This window comes from Dendropsophus ebraccatus, chromosome 7 (assembly GCF_027789765.1).
Source record: "Dendropsophus ebraccatus isolate aDenEbr1 chromosome 7, aDenEbr1.pat, whole genome shotgun sequence".
NCBI classification, from domain to species: domain Eukaryota; kingdom Metazoa; phylum Chordata; class Amphibia; order Anura; family Hylidae; genus Dendropsophus; species Dendropsophus ebraccatus.
Window position 1 is genome coordinate 100,147,365 of NC_091460.1, and position 18,384 is coordinate 100,165,748.

Consider the following 18,384-nt stretch of genomic DNA (forward strand, 5'->3'; position numbering starts at 1 on the left):
GCAGAGACTCACCTGCTTTTTTGATATTTTGGATTCTTGTTGGACTGTATCCCCTGGCAGTATATGGTTAAAATAACTCTGGAGCTGCAGCCTTTGCTTTTTACTATTTTTTACTGTCATGCTTGTATAATGGTTGTGGTTTTGCACAACCAAACCAGGTGAGCGGACACCTAAGTACTATACTATTCTTCTGGAATCTATACATGTCACCCAATGAGTCGCTGTGCCTGCCTTTTTTCCTTATCTATCCACCTCAACTGACAGCTCAAGCAAGGAGAGCACTAACTAGAGAAATGGCCAAGAGGACCATGGTCACTATGGAGGAGCTGATCCACCGTTCAGGTGGGAGAATCTGTCCTCAGGACAACTATTATCTGTGTCCTCCACAAATCTGGCTTTTATGGAAGAGTGGCTAAAAGAAAGACAATTTTGAAAGCAAGTCCCGTTTGCAGATTGCTACAGGCCAAGTAGGGGAAAATTCAAACAAGAAGGTGTTCTAGTGACATATGACCAAAGTTTAACTTTTTGTCCTAAATGCAAAATACTATGGGCAGGGCCGATTCTGGGGTTTCTGCCGCCTGAGGCAAACCTCAGGCGGCCGCCCCCTCACAACCCCCCCCCCCCCGGCCGCCGTAACCGAATCACCCACGCCTGCACCCCCCGCACCCCCCCCCCCTGGGCCGGCCCTGCAGCCACTCACCTGTCCTGCAGCAGCCGTCCCGTCCCGCTTACCGCTGTCCCTCGCCGACAGTCAGCAGCTGTCATCGCCGCCAACGCTCACCGCTGTCTCCCGACCCTGCAGCCGCTCACCTGTCCTGCCGCAGCCGTCCCGTCCCACCGCCAACGCTGTTCCTTTCCGCGCTCCAGTGCCGTCAGTCAGCAGCTGTCATCGCCCTCCAGAGAGTCGTGAGTGCCTGGGGTCAGCGGGGGCATCGCGGCCCCCGCTGACCCCGGGCACTCACGACTCGCTGGAGGGCGATGACAGCTGCTGACTGACGGCGCGGGACAGCGGTAAGCGTTGGCGGCGGGACGGGACGGCTGCGGCAGGACAGGTGAGCGGCTGCAGGGCTGCTGTCTGCCGCCCCCTGCAGGGGCGCAGAATCTGCTGCCTGAGGCGGAATACTCATTCCGCCTCATGGCAGAAATGGCCCTGACTATTGGGCAGATTATCAAGGTCTGTACCGCCAGACCAGCAAAATGTTGCAAAGTTTTGTCCAAGGACTTATTATGCTAAGAATTCTCATAAGAAGCAATGTCCAGCCAAAAGCTTAACTTATTCCTGTTTAGTTGCTAATGTGTCCTTTGTCCTGTGTGTACTTTAAAGGGGTTATCCAGCACTATAAAAACATGTCCACTTACTTCCAGAGAAAACACAACTCTTGTATTCAGTTCAGGTGTAGTTTACAATTAAAGGGGAACTCCAGGTAGAGGTTAAAAAAAATTACACTTCTGCAGAAGCATAAAGCATTACTTACTTATCTATTCCATTTTTGAAACTACCAAAAATCCATTTGTTTTGGGGGGTTTTGTTCTGTTTTGTGTTTCTACACTTCCTGGTTTATCAGTTGTACACAGTACTACAGGTTCCAGAATGCAATGCTTTCCCTCAGCTGTTCATCACAGTCCTCCAAACTGCCTATTCCCCGCCCAAAGCTGTTACAGAACATCTAGACTGTGTTCACACGTTCCAGTGTCATTGTGTTACTGAATTATTTGCAGTAATTTATGATTTCATTGTGGTCCCACCCACACAGCACGCTGTATTCTCTACCTGTAACACCACACAGCACACTGTATTCTCTCCCTGTAACATCACACATCACACTGTATTCTCTACCTGTAACACCACACAGCACACTGTATTCTCTACCTGTAACACCACACAGCACGCTGTATTCTCTACCTGTAACACCACACAGCACACTGTATTCTCTACCTGTAACACCACACAGCACTATATTCTCTACCTGTAACACCACCTAGCACACTGTATTCTCTACCTGTAACACCACACAGCACACGGTATTTTCTACCTGTAACACCACACATCACGCTGTATTCTCTACCTGTAACACCACACAGCACACTGTATTCTCTACCTGTAACACCACACAGCGAGATGTATTCTCTACCTGTAACACCACACAGCACACTGTACTCTCTACCTGTAATACCACACAGCACACTGGATTCTCTACCTGTAACACCACGCAGCACACTGTATTCTCTACCTGTAACACCACACAGCACACTGTATTCTCTACCTGTAACACCACACAGCGAGATGTATTCTCTACCTGTAACACCACACTGTATTCTCTACCTGTAACACCACACATCACGCTGTATTCTCTACCTGTAACACCACACAGCACGCTGTATTCTCTACCTGTAACGCTGATATTGGAATAAAGTAAACTTTTAGAATTTTTTTTGTCTTTTCATTTCCACGCACATATTATCAAGCATCTTCTATCTTTGAAGTTGAGCCCCACAATAAGGCTCTGATCCTCTCTGCTGTTTAGCATAATTTACTTGTGTTACTGCATCATTTTTGTGAATACACTGCAGTACTGCAATGACACTCCAACATGTGTGAACACAGCCCTAATTCCACTGCACACTTCTGCACAATTAGAGAAATCAGTGCAACACCTGCTTCTGGCTGGTCAGAGATGGTGAATCACCCAGGGGATTGGGTTATCCAGCCAAGCCTCCTGGGACATCACGCCCTGCCCCCTGTCTGCATCATCAGCCTGATCTCAGCAAACACACAATGTGAGACAGAGGCATGGAAGATTTGTCTCCTAAGGGGGGAGAGCAGTGGGAGCAGGAGACAATGTGGATTTGCACAGATTCCATTTTTTTTTTCACTTCCTGTATTTCTATCAGCTACCAGTGTGGCAGAACCGTACAGATACAGTAATAGGCTGGGTGGATGGCCACCATTTAATGGCAAATATTTGCTGTTATTTTAAAACAACGGCTGTTATATTGAAATAATGGCAGTTATTTACTGTTATATGGCGGCCATCCACTCAATCTCAACATCGTGTGAACAGATCCTTTCTGTGTTTTTAATCCACTCCTGGTTTTGGTTGCAATATGAGGACCACAATACTGACTGAAATATACGTAGTGTGAACCCAGCCATACATTGTATAGACACATATATATTTAACTTTTAATGTACTTTTAATAGAAAACAAGTTTTTCTTATCCAGAGTTCCCCTTTAAGTTCTATTCACTTCAATGGAACTAAGTATCAAAACTCCACCCAAACTTGAGACAAAAGCAGTGCTGTCTCTGGAAGAAAGTGGCCATGTTTTTGTAACGCTGGATAACGCCTTTAACCCTTTGAGCACCAAGCCCAAAATGACCCAGTGGACCGTGCCAAATTTCATTTTTGCGCTTTTGTTTTTTCCTCCTTCCCTTCTAAGAGCTCTAGCACTTTCTTTTTTTTTTTCTACAGGGCCATGTGAGGTTTTGTTTTTTCAGGAATAGTTGTACTTTGTAATGGCCTCTTTCATTCTACCATAACATGTATGATGGAACCCCAAAAATATTATTTATGAACATATAAACTGGTGAAATTGGAAAAAAGAATGCAATATGGTAACTTTTGGGGGGTTCCTCTGTCTACGTAATGCACTATACGGTAAAATCGACATAATACCATTATTCTATAGGTCAGTCCGAACACAACCATATGCAGGTTTACACAGATTTTCTCATTTTTTTTATTTTTTAATGAAATCCTTTTGTTTTTTTAAATTAATTATTGATAAAACGGCCCTATCGTGACTCTTATAACTCTTTTGACTCTTAGTTTTTCACCTATGAGGCTGTGTGAGGTGTCATTTTTTGTGCCATGATCTCCAGTTGTTAATAATACTATATTTGTGTAGATCGGACGTTTTGATCACTTTTTATTAATTTATATATATACAGTATATATATATATATGTCATGTAACAAAAAAAATCGGTAATCCTGGCACTTTTTTCTCTTTTCGTTTACACCGTTCACCATACAGGATGGCGATTCTTATATTTTAATAGATCGGACAATTACGCACGCTACAGTATATAATGTTTATTTATTTAATTATTTTTATATGTTTAATTGATATTATGGGATAGGGGGTGATTTTAACTTTTATTGGGGGAGGGGCTTTCGGGTATTGTATTGTGCCCCTGTCACTTAAACGTTGCGATCGCGCTGTCTAAGGGGTTAATGACAGGCTGCAGCGCGATCGTTGCAGCCTGCCATTAACGGTGAGGGTCGCTCCAGAGCACGCTTCATAACACAGGATGTACCTGTACGCCCAGGGTCGTCTGGGGACAGGCCCCCAAGGCGTACAGGTACGCCTTAGGTCATCTAGTGGTTAAGGAAGAATTTCCTGAGCTACAAGACTTGGAGTTCTCTTATGCTCAAGTAATGGAAAGATTGTCAGCTTACGTTGCTTATGATACTGACAGAAAATCTGGAGGGGGGAATAATTACAGAAGTGCTTATAACACTCACCTGATAGGGATAATCCGTCCAGAATTCCTTCTGGTCCCAAAGCCATGGCTTCTAGATGATAAACCACAACATGTAATGCATAAAGCTATTTGCAGGGATGAGTGCTACTTTATGCACAGAAAATAAAAATCTCTCTCTTTCAGTCTGCCAAGACATTTTATACTACATCTAGATACAGCATTTAGAAATAACAATCATACTGGAAATCCTTATTTATGCAATGAGAAAAAGTAAAAAAGTTATCACTACAGATGAGTGCAACTGGAGCATGCTCGAGTCCGATTGTTCAGCATTTGATTAGCGGTAGATGAAGAAGTTGGATGCCACCCTAGGGAGTCTGGGAATTCTACCATAGGCTGTATCCACCAGGACTCCTTAGGGCTGCATCCAACTTCTTCAGCCACCAGTATTTAAAGGGAACCAATCACTTAAAAAACGCATGTAAAGCTATGGGAATGTTCTGTAGCAGCACCCAGCACACTTCCCAAACATGCTTTTATACCCCCTGTCCCTGCAATGTACAAGCCAAAAACGTACTTTATAAACTCGGCGCTCTGTATGTAAATTACCCCCAAGTAGTCCTCTGAGCGGGGAGCTGCGGGCAAGTAGTCACGGTCCCTGGGCGTTCTGCAGTGCTAATCACGCCCCTCTGGGCGTGATTAGCCTGCATAATTGTGGCGGCGTCATCGGAGGCGCGCTGTCTCTAACGTCAGCACGCCTACGTTCTTGCTGTGCCGCTCATGCGCAGTACAGCGGGTCCGGTCTGCGCCGTTCTGCGCAGGTGCAAAATAGCCTCAAACTCATTGCCGGATCTCCAGCAATGAGTTTGAGGCTTTCTGCACGTGCGCAGTACGGCGCAGACCGGACCCGCTGTACTGCGCATGTGCGGCACAGCAAGAACGTAGGCGTGCTGACGCCGCCACAATGACGATGACGCTGCCACAATTATGCAGGCTAATCACGCCCAGAGGGGCGTGATTAGCACTGCAGAACGCCCAGGGACCGTGACTACTTGCCCGCAGCTCCCCGCCCAGAGGACTACTTGGGGGTAATTTACATACAGGGCGCCGAGTTTATAAAGTACGTTTTTGGCTTGTACATTGCAGGGACGGGGGGTATAAAAGCATGTTTGGGAAGTGTGCTGGGTGCTGCTACAGCACATTCCCATAGCTTTACATGCGTTTTTTAAGTGATTGGTTCCCTTTAAATGAAGAACGATCGGTTTCGAGCATGCTCCAGTTGTGCTCATCTCTAGGTATTATCTACAAAACAAATGTCTGTGACTGAGAGCTGCCAGGATGGAGGTTTTGATGTACTGCCTGCCATCTAGCCTGTTCTGACCAAGCTGTTAGGTTAGGAGGTGTTGGAAGCAGTGGTTACATGAGGCCACCATACATGGTAAACAGGCTCTGGTGAGCCCAGACATACCACCAGTAGAGAGAATCATTTGATCCACCAACAAGCAGGAGCAGCTCCCACTTTTTCTTTGTCCACCATCCAGACACAGGTGACACCTTCATTAAACACTTGTCTCTGTTGGGACAATTTCTAGGCACTTAACAAGAGGAAACTGCTGTACGGGGACCCATTACATGTCCTGCCATTGACAGCCAGCGACTTTCTCCTTAGTTTACAGTGCTGCTGTTAACAATAGACCTGGACTGCTACAGACTCGACCCGTGATGAATCCAGGTTCTGTTTGTGATCTGACATGGGTATGGAGGCCTCATGTTGAGTGACACGCTGCCTCATCTGCTGGTGAGAGGATCTGGGGAGTCATTGCATATGATTGTTGGTCATCTCTAGTAGTGATATGAGGGACACCAATAGCCCTATTTCACGGAACGATTATCGTTCATAGACTCGCTCCAACGACTGCTCGTTAACGAGCACTTAACGATTTTTTTAAGCGACCGATAACACATAATACGTGTAGGAACAAGAACGATATCTGTAGTGTAACGATTTTTTTGCAGTCGTTACATCGTTACATGGTTGTTTAAAACGTGTGGAAATGTAGGTAGACATTTCAAGAACGACTGAAAGATTTTTTTTATTCAACGAAAAGATTAGCGAATTATTGTTGAAAGACCAACGATTTTTTTTCGACATGTTGAAAAAAAATAGTGAACGACGATTTCGCTGTTGTCATTTGCTCGTTTACAGCTATTCCACAGAACGAATATCGTTAACGAGCGGTCGTTTGAACGATTTTATGAACGATAATCGTTCGAGAAAGTTCCGTGGAATAGGGCCTTAACAGCTCAGTGATACATGCAGGATCTGCTGCCGTCCTGTGTTGTGTGATAATGCTCCCCACACACAATGGTTTTTCCATGAATGCCTCCTCCAGACTGCAACACTTCCTTGGTCAGCTTCAGCAACCTATAAGCAGGGAGGACATACAGCCCAGTTGCAAATTTTGTAGGCAAATCTGCCACAGAATGTCATACAGAACATGTACGTCTCCATGCTCAGCCATATCTCATTTTGTATTGAGGCTAGAGGAGGCGCAAGAGGGTACTAGAGCCGCCTTTCAGTTGTACAATCTTCCTCAATAAACTTACCCTTCCACAATAAGGCTATGTTCACACTACGCATATTTTTGTAAAACTACGGCCCTTGTTGCCCATTGCAACAACGGCTGTGTTTATTACGAAAATATACGTAACATTGCCGCCTATGAAATTCCGGCCAGAGTGTATACACATAGTGGTAACAGCAGCTGCAAAGCCATGGATGACAGTAGTGTGCCTGTGTAAGGCAGTATTAGGAATGTTTAATTGGCATATGATAGCCATAGTCTGCAATGGGCCAATGCTGTACCCAAAGTATTACGGATAAGTGACAAAAGATTTTGGCATGTACAAACGCATGCTTGTTACAGACATTTTCTCCCATAAAAGCAGTGCCACATTGATTCCATAATAAGGAAAATATACTCACATTAACCAGTACAGCCAATCCAATGAGGAAGGAAATCAAGTACATAATGAACCTCCAGCTGGAAAAACAAATAATCATTTTCATTTCCACAGCTATTACTAAATTGCTATTCTTGATATGTGAAGTAATCATACTTGGCCAACTTGTAAGTGGATTATATCTCATGTATTAGCTTTATTCTGTTTTCACATTAGCGATATTACATTCTCTAATGGTAAACTTCGTTTTTTGATGTAATCTATTCTTCTACTGTAATTCTTCCTGAAATAATGCCTGTATTGTTATATGTGAAACAACAAAACAAAAAAAAAAGAAACAGGGTTTTCAGCTATGTGGATCACCAAGACGTGTGAGTTGTAAGTTTGCTATAGCATGTGATAGTGTTATCTGTGATGGAAAACCTTTTCATATTCAATGAGCGTTGATCGATTCTGACCACATACTAAATATATACATTCTGCCATGTATAATATGTAAACTATGTGGGACGTTCCATTTGTATGCTTAAATTATTTGGGGGCAGCTAAACATTTTATTTTAGCTAGTGTTAGAGATTTAAGTGACTTTAGCTGCTAAGGTATTGACAGGGTAGACACACCAGTGGGAGGTAACTGGGAAAAATCTCTGCTTATAAATGAGATACAATGGATTTTCTGTTTTAAAAAATAAATAAATCCTACAGGCCTAAATATCAGGACAGATCTTATGTATTTATTATAATAAAATAAAATGTATAATCCTAATCTGGTGTTTATAGCAGACTGTGGGATGATGTGACTGACACCTCCTAAGGTGCTATGTGTATTTTTTTGAGGGCACACCAGATATACTTCTCTACAGGGTATGTGTCTTTGTCCCGTCTCTGCTGCTGAAGGGCTGTACGGGCCTACCACGTCATGTCCCAGGTCCCTTCTCACCCCAGCGGACTGCCGGCGTCATTGCTGGCTTTCATTCCAAACCAGTATCTAACCCCTCCGATTTGCAGTCATTGACTGGCTGAATGGGTAATCCATCAGAGGGGCCATGAGGTTTCAGCAGAAGAACCCCGGTACCCGACATACCCGGATGCCGGACAAAAATTACATGGGTCAGCTGTCAGAGATACCGGATATCGGTGCTGAGGGGGCACAGGAATAAGTAAGTATACTTTATTATTTTCCCGCACCCCTCTGCCTGCCTGTCATTTTGAAGTTTTGTGGGTTTTCCTCTTTAACTATATATTTGCTTTGTTTTTATTTATGTTATTTCAAGTACACTTTAAAGTCTATGGAAAAAGAGACATCTGTGCACACATTGTTAATTTGTTTCCCCCCAATGTGTGCACATTTTTCCATGGACTTTCCATAGACTACATGCAAAATATGGTGGCATTTTATACCTAGTTTACTGTCCGAATTTGCTTTTATTCTGTATGTGAACATAACTTTAAGGTTCAGACATTATCTTACCTGGCCTCACAGAACTTCTTGGTTAAGCTTGGCCTGTCCTGGTTCCTTCGACATCTGAACCAATGTTCAACCTGGTGAATCTGCATTTTACATTCAGCTGACAGGTAGCAAATTTCAATCTGCAAATCAGTTAAATTGTTAAACTATATAATGTTCTTAGAATATTATGGTGAATAGTGTTGTAGGATGCGAACATTTAGGCATTGGTGGAAAACTGCAAAAATTTATCAAAAGGGTGCATATGGTATGATGAATGTGGTTAACTTGCTAGGCATGTTAACCATGTTAAGACATTTCTCTTCCTTCTACACTGACCGGCAAAAAACAAATGCACCCGGATAGAAACGTTCAATTCTACACACAGCGATACCAAATATGTTTATCTTTTATGTTTACATATTTTACATCGAAAATGGAAAAAGGGGGATGATTTCAACTTATTATGTTTTTGTATTTTTTTTTATTTTTAGGTCCTCCTAGGGAACTTTCATAATACTACTACATACAATGTTATAGCAGATTCTATTAGCAGAAATAATTTGACAAGCACAGAAAAGTGAACAAAATCCCCAAAGCTTTGGATGTCCAGGCAAGATGGGAATTCGGAAAAAGTTGGAGTGCTGCAGGTTTGACACCTATGCTTTAGACTAAAGCCGACTGAGCCTGATGCTATTTTTTACAATTGGAAAGTCCAATTTTTAATTTTTCAAAACAAATTTTAGGTCCATAATTTTTAGTCTGTGTTCCTGCACAAGTTTTTTCTTTTTATCTTATCTGGAGGTGGAAAAAGACATCTGCAAAAAAAGTCTGAAACTTTCATAACTTAAAACTTCTAGCTATGCAGCCAGGCATTTGACTTGCTTTCCCTATTTATTTATTTTGAGGCTGTCAGCTGTCTGTCTGACTATCATTCCAATCCTCCAATCCTCCCCCACAGCAACAGCAAACTGAAAATAGTTTCCTCTGGTATTCTAGAGATTTAAACCTCATTGCAGACTGCCTATAGAAGTACAATATTTTATTAATTTTTAATTCAATAGTACTGCCACAATACAAACAAATAGTGACAAAAATGCGAAACAAATTTCAGACATGTCCCTTTAGGTAGGGAGACCTTAAAGGGGTAGTGCGGCGGTAAAGAATTATTCACAGAATAACACACATTACAAAGTTATACAACTTTGTAATGTATGTTATGTCTGTGAATGGCCCCCTTCCCCGTGTCCCACCACCCCCACCCGTGTACCCGGAAGTGTGGTGCGCTATACTCACCTGTCACGTGCCGACACCCGTCTCCGATCTTCATTCAGTGACTTCTTCGGCCGGCGAACAGCTCCGTCTGTTCCGAATGCCGGACGCCCTCTGCAGCGTTATCCGATGCTCAGCCGCGAATGGCTGAGCATAACTGTGCTCAGCCAATCGCGGCTGAGCACAGTTGTGATGCGGCGGAGGGGGGGGCGGGCGGCAGCGACTCGTCCGAAGATGACGTTTGGCACAAAATGGCGGACGGCCCTCGACACGGATCAGGTAATGTATAATGCACCACACTTCCGGGTACACGGGTGGGGGTGGTGGGACACGGGGAACAGGGCGATTCACAGACATAACATACATTACAAAGTTGTATAACTTTGTAATGTGTGTTATTCTGTGAATAATTTTTTAGCGCCGCACTACCCCTTTAAACGGGTACAGATTTGTCAATTACTTTTAATCAAGAATCTTTAGTCTTCTAAAACTTATCAGCTGCTGTATGTCCTGCAGGAAGTGGCTTCAGACTGGAAAGAATACACAATTTAAGCAGCAGAAAAATACTGGAAGACTGGAAATTTTTTCAATACAAGGAAGTTACAAATCTGTATAACCTTTTAGCACCAGCTGATTTGAATTTTTTTCCCTCTGGAGTACCCCTTTAATAACTCATCTGAAACGTCAGCTACCATTCTCCGTTTTGATAATGAACTATGAGTATATCCTATTGGTAAATGAAATGATTTACAAATATGTTGACACATGAATCACACCGAATTTTGAATGATGGCACATGGAGGATTTATCAAAGGGTAAACTACCGACAGCAACCAATCACAGCTCAGTATTCAGCTCTGGTAAAATGAAAGAGGAGCTGTGATTGATTGATACACCTGTGTATATATTTCAACCTTTGATAAATATGGGCCACAGTGTAGATCTTCTTAAGACATAAAGGCTTATAGCTTGCAGGCACTCTCTTCCTGCACATAGCACATGCTAAAACCGGCCTTCATTTTCTCTGTGATTGTTACTAGAGAAGAATTTCCCCTACAAACAGGCAGATTGCAGGTAAGGGAGACACCTAGTGACTTAGAGGTACATTTATCAATCTGCACCCTAGTATACGCCAGGGAAAAGGCGCAAAAATCTGAACTATTTCTCAGACGGACGGCTTGCTTGCCTGATGGATGGAAGGATGCGGCATTTTGGACAATTGTATGTATTGCAAATCAGTTTGGTAAAGGCACTTTTCTGTTCTATGCAAGCTGGCACTAACCTGACATCACCAGCCAAAGAAAAGGGAAATGCCGAAGGCATGAAGACGCCGACCAAAGCTCTAGGGACCCACGATCGGCAGAAAATTCAAATGAAGATGAACCCAGAAGTGAGGGTAAGTATAATACAGTGGTACCTCGGTTCTCAAACTGCTTGGAACTCAAAATGTATTTTTAAGGAAAGTTTACTTTGGTTCTCAAACTCTTGCCCGGTTCTCTAACACTTTTTGGGCCCCCAGTCTTAAAGTACTCGGTAACTGAAAGTTTTTGCGAGCGTGGATGGTGGGTTGTACCTGGTGAGTTTAACACTGGTGAGGCTTCACATACAGTACAGTACTGTATAAGACTCCTGGAGTTCATATACAGTACAGTAGTAGTACAGTCAGTGCACCATCATCTCCCATCTGTTACACTGATGGGATGGGGGGGGACTCTATACAGTAAAGGATGAATGAGGAGTTGGTGACTCTGTACTATAATTATTTTTGTTGAATGTTTCTTGTGTATAATGTACTGTACAGTATATAGTGCTGCTCTCTTCTGCACTGTAGGGATTATAATGTCATATTTGGGTACTATAGGTAATTATTGGTTGGTGCTGTAACCAATTAAACACATTTACATTATTTTCTATGGGAAGACACTGCTCGGTTCTCAAACTGCTCATTTCTCAAACTGCCTTCTGGAACCAATTAAGTTCGAGAACCGAGGTACCACTGTAATGTATTTGTTAGTGTTTTTTTGTGTATAGGTGCTGGAGTTGTCTTTTAAGCTCAGTGTGCATAATCTCCTTTAATTTACGTATACATATTTTAAGTAATAACTGCTGAGGAGGCAGAGATGGATAGTGGTTCGTGAATCTAGAATCTATATTCTCAGTCTATACTCCCATTCTTCCCTGTCTGTTAGCTGGTTTCGCTTCCTTGTTGTCTCTAACTGTTGCACTAGCTGTGACTTCTAAGAGTATTCATAATAAAACCTAATAATCAATTCAATGTTATTTCACTGATAAAAGCTTTTCTCACCTGTGATGGATGCTTTCCCTTGTTTGAGTAAAACTCTTCTAGAACTGCTTTAACGGAGGGTTTCCTCCTGTATTTTTCCCGAATGCCCATCTGTCTGCTTAGTGGTACTGCCACAAACCTATTAAAATGATACATTTAGAGAAAATTACTAGTAGAATTACTTATTTTAGTGAATAGTAATGTTAATGCTACAGCACACATTCATTTTGGACAATTGTATGCATTCCAAATTAGTTTGGTAAAGGCCCTTTTTTGTTCTATGCTTGTCATGATCTGAACCCTATTGAATATGCTTGGGATAAATTGGTATATGGTTCAGAATGTTGTGAATAGAGCTGAATTCCCAGCATGGAGGAAGAACTGTGACTTCATGTCTGCGATGCTGAATTAGTATTTACCATATCATCTCATTCAGTTACTGGTGTTAACCTGAAGAAAAATCCTAAAAACATTAAAAGCCTAAACAGGGATGTGGCCAAAGGCACCAGAAAGCCTATATACTGTTTTTTCCTGGCAATAGCTAGGCCTAGTTCAAATTAGAACTCGCCCACCAACTTAGAGAGAATGAAGAATTAGAGATGAAGCCTGCAGAGCAGTCCATTCACATAGTTAGCAATGTCCGTGCAGCCTTTTCACAAACAGTTTACAATACCTGTCCATGCTCCCGGTCTTCTCCTGTCTTCACCTTCTGTTTCCTCCCCGGCACCACTTACTGCAGCTTCAGAGTGGCCTGTCTGAGCTGACAGGCCGCTCAGCCAATCACTGGCTGATTGGTCTCTATTAGGGTCCATTTACACAAAAAGATTGTCTAACTGACAGAGATTTGAAGCCAAAGCCAGGAATGGATTTGAAAAGAGGAAAAATCTCAGGCTTTTCTTTATGACCTGTTCTCTGTTTATAGTCTGTTTCTGGCTTTGGCCTCAAATCTTTGGCAAATAGTCTTTCTGTGTAAATGGACCCTTACAAGGGATGATAATTAGCCAAATTGGGCCAATTATTGCTCTGTGTAACAGGGCCCTAAAACTGCCTGTAAATTATTCACAATGCAGCTGTCCAGAACTTTGTAGGACACACTCAGTTAGATCTGCGGGCAAGCTGCCAATACAGCCTTTGTCCTTTAACACTTTCAACGTTATTATTAGTAGCAGCTCTATAATTTAGGCTTATGAATATTCGCTAGATGTGTGCACATTTTGGGTACAGCAGCACATGGGACTTTGACACACGACAGAAAAAGGAAGTAACATCTCTGCAAATATAGACAAATCAGAATGTGGTGCTCTACCCCAGTGATTTTCAACAAGTGTGCCGCGACACATGGTCGGGTGTGCCGCGGGGAAAGTTCCCCAAACTATGGTGCCCCTGTGAAACAGGAGAAAACAATGGGGGTCAGAAACCTGGGGATGGGGGAGAAACAGGGGAGAGAAGCAGGGGGGAGAGAAACATGGGGATGGGGGAGAGAAACAGCGGAGAGAAGCAGGGGGGAGAGAAGTTTGGTGGAGAGAAGCAGGGGGGAGAGAAGTTTGGTGGAGAGAAACAGGGGGGAGAGAAGTATGGTGGAGAAAAGCACAGGAGAGAAGCATGGGGGAGAGAAGCACAGGAGAGAAGCATGGGGGAGAAGTATGGTGGAGAGAAGCACAGGAAAGAAGCATGGGGGAGAGAAGCACAGGAGAGAAGCAGGGGGGAGAAGTATGGTGGAGAGAAGCACAGGAGAGAAGAAGGGGGGAGAAGTATGGTGGAGAGAAGCACAGGGGGGAGAAGAAAACAGGCCCAGGTTTCACACTGAGTGAGCATAAATACATTTAGAATCTATATTATTAACTATATGTATAATATGTACTGTTTTAGTGTCATTTTGGTTGATGGTGTGCCCCGGGATTTTTTAAGTATAAAAAGTGTGCCGCGGCTCAAAAAAGGTTGAAAATCACTGCTCTACCTAATCATCATGCAATGGAATAAAACTCAGATTCACAATGTGCACAAAATCTCGTACCCAAAAGGTAAAGACAAAATTGTATCAAATGAGTTGGCTCTTAAGGTGTCTCTAAAGTGTTTAATACTATATGACTGAACAATAAAATTGTACACACACTTTAAAAATTTATAACTGCATAAATACACATCCAAATCATAATTATATATTAAATAATGTTGCTCGGTATATGAACGGTGAATTGACAACCACATAATATATCTCTTGCAGGGCCCTTGCAGACTATACCAGCAAAATGACAAAAACACTTAGATGTGATATATTAATAGTATGACCTAAAAAAATGTGAAAATGAAAATAATTAAAAATAGTTTTGGTCTACAAATAGTCCTATACATATGTTGCAGGATCAGTCTTGTATTAATTGCTCACATATGAAAACAATGTCTATTCAAAGAGAACCAATCGCAGGGGATTTTTTTAAATCTCTCATTTATTTAGTAATAATATAATTTTATTGTTTTTAAATTTGACTACCTTGTTTTTCGGCCTCATTTATGTTATGCAGCCATTTTTCTTTATGGGCTCACGCCGGCTCATTTCCATGGAGTCTGTGCAAGCCCGGAAATTTCTGGCATATAGAGAGCGGTGGGAGGGGATACCATGAGCCTTTGCTTGTCAGCCTGTCAATACACAGTGATCTTGAGGTATCCAGCGTGAGATCTGGCTTTTATTAGAACTTCAGGATAGCAGGGGAGAACAGAGCAGGTGACCGCAGTTTCACGGCACAGCGCCGCTTCGCTAAACCTTCGACGTCAAACAGGTTTGATGAAGCAGCGCTGTGCCGTGAAACTGCGGTCACCTGCTCTCTGTTCTCCCCTGCTATCCTGACGGTCTAATAAAGGCTGGATTTTATTCAAGATGCAGCTGGTGAGTGCCGTTCTTTGCCTCTCATACTTTGGTTATTGTCCATATAGTGCTTGGTGGAATGCTCTGTCCTGGATGCGATCTCCGCTGTCTTTTAATACACTGGCTGGGGACAGTGGTGAGCTTCTCCACAGAAACTGTACTGTCAGTGCAGTGGAAGATCCTTCTGCTGTCCTATATGATGTCACTTACATTTGTAGATCAACGTTGAGCAGCTGATCGGAGCAGCAGCGATGTGGTAAGAGTAGATGAAACTGTCACTTCTTGGGCTAGATAGCATTCTTCACTGTATTGGATAGAGAACTGGATTAGTGTGCAACCTTGCATTTGTATGCTGGAATATGGCACAGATATAGATGCTGAGTTCACTGGAACGATGTCCTTCAGGAATATATAGCTGTGAGTTTTTTTAGGCCATACCACTAATATACCACATATAGGTATTTTTGTCATTTGAGCATACATTACCTGCTCGGGGCCGCAGCTGCAAGTGAGGCTCCCGTCGGTCCCTCTCAGCTTATCAGTGACTGCTGCGGGGCCGTGCACTGATTGGCTGAGTGGGACCCAGGAGCCTCACATGCAGCCGTTGCGCCGAGCAGTAATGTAAGCTGCGGGCGGTTAAAGGGATTGGGTTACATACTCACAGCGGAATGAAAATTCTGCTGTGGGTATGTAACCCCACTGTAGTGACAGTACCAAGATTCGCAGCGGATTTCGCTGCAAACTCGCAGCGTGAAATCCGCTGCTAATCCGGTACTTGTGAAGCTACCCTCAGAAACTATATTTTTGTGAGATTTTTGTCAGCGCAAATACATGCCATATACAAGTTGTGTCTGGTGGCAGCTTTAGGGGGCATTTACACATTCCATTATTACAGTCTGTGCATGGATGAGGTGTTATAAACTGGAATGTAGAACCCCCAGCATCATATATCATTATGATGCTGGGAGCTCTAAAACTGTTTAAATGTTTGCGCTACTGTGCAGAGAACATTTAAACTGTTTCGGAGATCCCAGCATCATAATGAATTATGATGCTGTGAGCTCTGTATTCCCTTCTGTAGCACATAATCCTTATGTACAGGGCTGTGGAACCAATAAGCTGCAGCTCCGACTCCTGAATTTTATCAGGCACCGACTCCTACTCCTGATTCTGACTCCAGCTCCTTCATAAATGGCCACCAGACACCAGGGGAGTAATTTGTGTAACAAGTGTAAAGTAGAACTGGTTTAGCAGCTTCTTCTGTGTAATGTTCTACATGATCCTGTGGCGACTAAGGCAAAGTGATAAAGCAAATTCTCCTCTTTGTGTGTGCGCAGTGTATGCAGCTAGTCTCCAGCCACCATGTCCTGAACATCTCAAAATTAGCCAAGACATCACAGGATCGATAGCCCGGCCGGGGGACCATCACCACTGCCCTGCGGGGAACTTGTAAATCGTAAAGGCTTATCTCTGCCAAAGGTGGATCCAGCAGGTATCATAAGTCTAAGTCCTTCTTTTACATTTCTCATTCCTTTTAAATCCACTCCTAGTTTTGGCTCAAAAGCTGCAGTGTCAGTTGTCGCAAACTATTGTACTGCAAAAAGTTGTACTGCTTAATTGACAGTAAAGTTAAAATGTTTTGAAACACAAAAACAAATAATTTTGCTAAAAATATGATGATTTTATTGTGTAAGTTTACACTGAGGAATAGGCGAGGAATTGAAGAGGAAAGTCTTCTGCTTAAAATTTCCTCATCTTTAGCTCAGGCAGAATTTGAGCACAATTAGAGCGGAATGCAAGTAGAAAGCGGAAAACGTTCTTTAGAACGTGTGTTAAAATAATGTACATGCCTATAATAACTATTCACACAATGTAAAGTCGGGCAGCGGCTGCACGTTACATAGAAGGGAATAGTTAATTGATTTGTGGGCACACCTGACGGTACCCGCAAGCCAATTGTAAAGAAAAGAACGTTTCTGCAGCTGATACAGAGGTATCGGCTGCAGGAACGTGCTGAATGCAGCCTGGCAGCCCGCAGTTTAACAGTATCCGTTGCTATGCAACAGACGCTGTTAAACGTAGTGTGAACATAGCCATAGAGTGAAAGAATAATAATAATAAATGAATAAACTTGCATCCCCAAAGAAGTTATTCCAAGAATTAACAATAATGGTAAAGCGTGATCTTTGGTAACATTAACCCCTCAGAAACACAAAGCATGTGTGTGTGGGGCCGCAATCCGTGCCACGAAAAATAGGACCTGCTATAATGCAGACTGTAACTGTGGGATGCACTTTGGGCATATGAACGTAGCCTTAACACTGCTCTGCAGTGTCAATATTTCCTGTCCCTCGTTATCCAAACCCAAACACTCAGAGTTTGATTCCGCCCGGCTGCAAAAGCTGGATGCCGGCCTCGGGCTGCCAGCAAAACATGAATGCAGCCAGAGGTTGTATCCATGTTTTCCAGAATTCCTTAGGACGGCAAATAACTTCTGCAGGAATCAAATGCTGAGAGTTTGGGTTTGGATAACGTTGCCGAGCCCGAACATTTTGACAGGTTTGCTCAACACTACACATGATATTTCTAGTCAGGGATCCAAATTTAGAATAGGATGAGTTCGGCGGGGATGCAGACTACTAGGAGGATTAGTGAGACTAAGGGCCCTTTTACACAGAAAGATTATCTGACAGATTATCTGCCAAAGATTTGAAGCCAAAGCCAGGACTGGATTTGAAAAGAGGAGAAATCTCAGGCTTTCATGTATGACCTGATCTCTGTTTATAGTCTGTTCCTGGTTTTGGCTTCAAATCTTTGGCAGATAATCTGTCAGATAATCTTTCTGTGTAAAAGGGCCCTAAGCAGGCTGGGCCGACAAAGAACTACTGATACTTCACCAACCAGGAAGTGCACAATGAGTAGCTGAGCAGGAATAATGTGGAGGAAAAAAAAAGGACCAAAAACACATCAAGGTAGTGAAATATCTTTATTAACATTTATTATGCATTTATCCACATTTTGTAGCACTTTTATGATTTCTTAAAGAGGATGTACCATCAGGTACATCC

General features: G+C 42.9%; 1 protein-coding gene across 7 annotated transcripts in view; it reads right to left on the reverse strand.

The window, feature by feature from the left end:
- Window positions 1–18,384, reverse strand: part of CERS4 (ceramide synthase 4) — a 101,946-nt gene that overhangs the window by 26,803 nt on the left and 56,759 nt on the right. For all 7 annotated transcript variants that reach the window (XM_069977977.1, XM_069977979.1, XM_069977974.1 and 4 more), the window contains 4 exons: window positions 12,475–12,592; window positions 8,922–9,040; window positions 7,474–7,531; window positions 4,528–4,578 (listed from right to left, as the gene is read on the reverse strand). In XM_069977977.1, coding sequence (XP_069834078.1) covers window positions 4,528–4,578; window positions 7,474–7,531; window positions 8,922–9,040; window positions 12,475–12,592 — 346 coding nt within the window. The remainder of the gene's footprint in view (window positions 1–4,527; window positions 4,579–7,473; window positions 7,532–8,921; window positions 9,041–12,474; window positions 12,593–18,384) is intronic.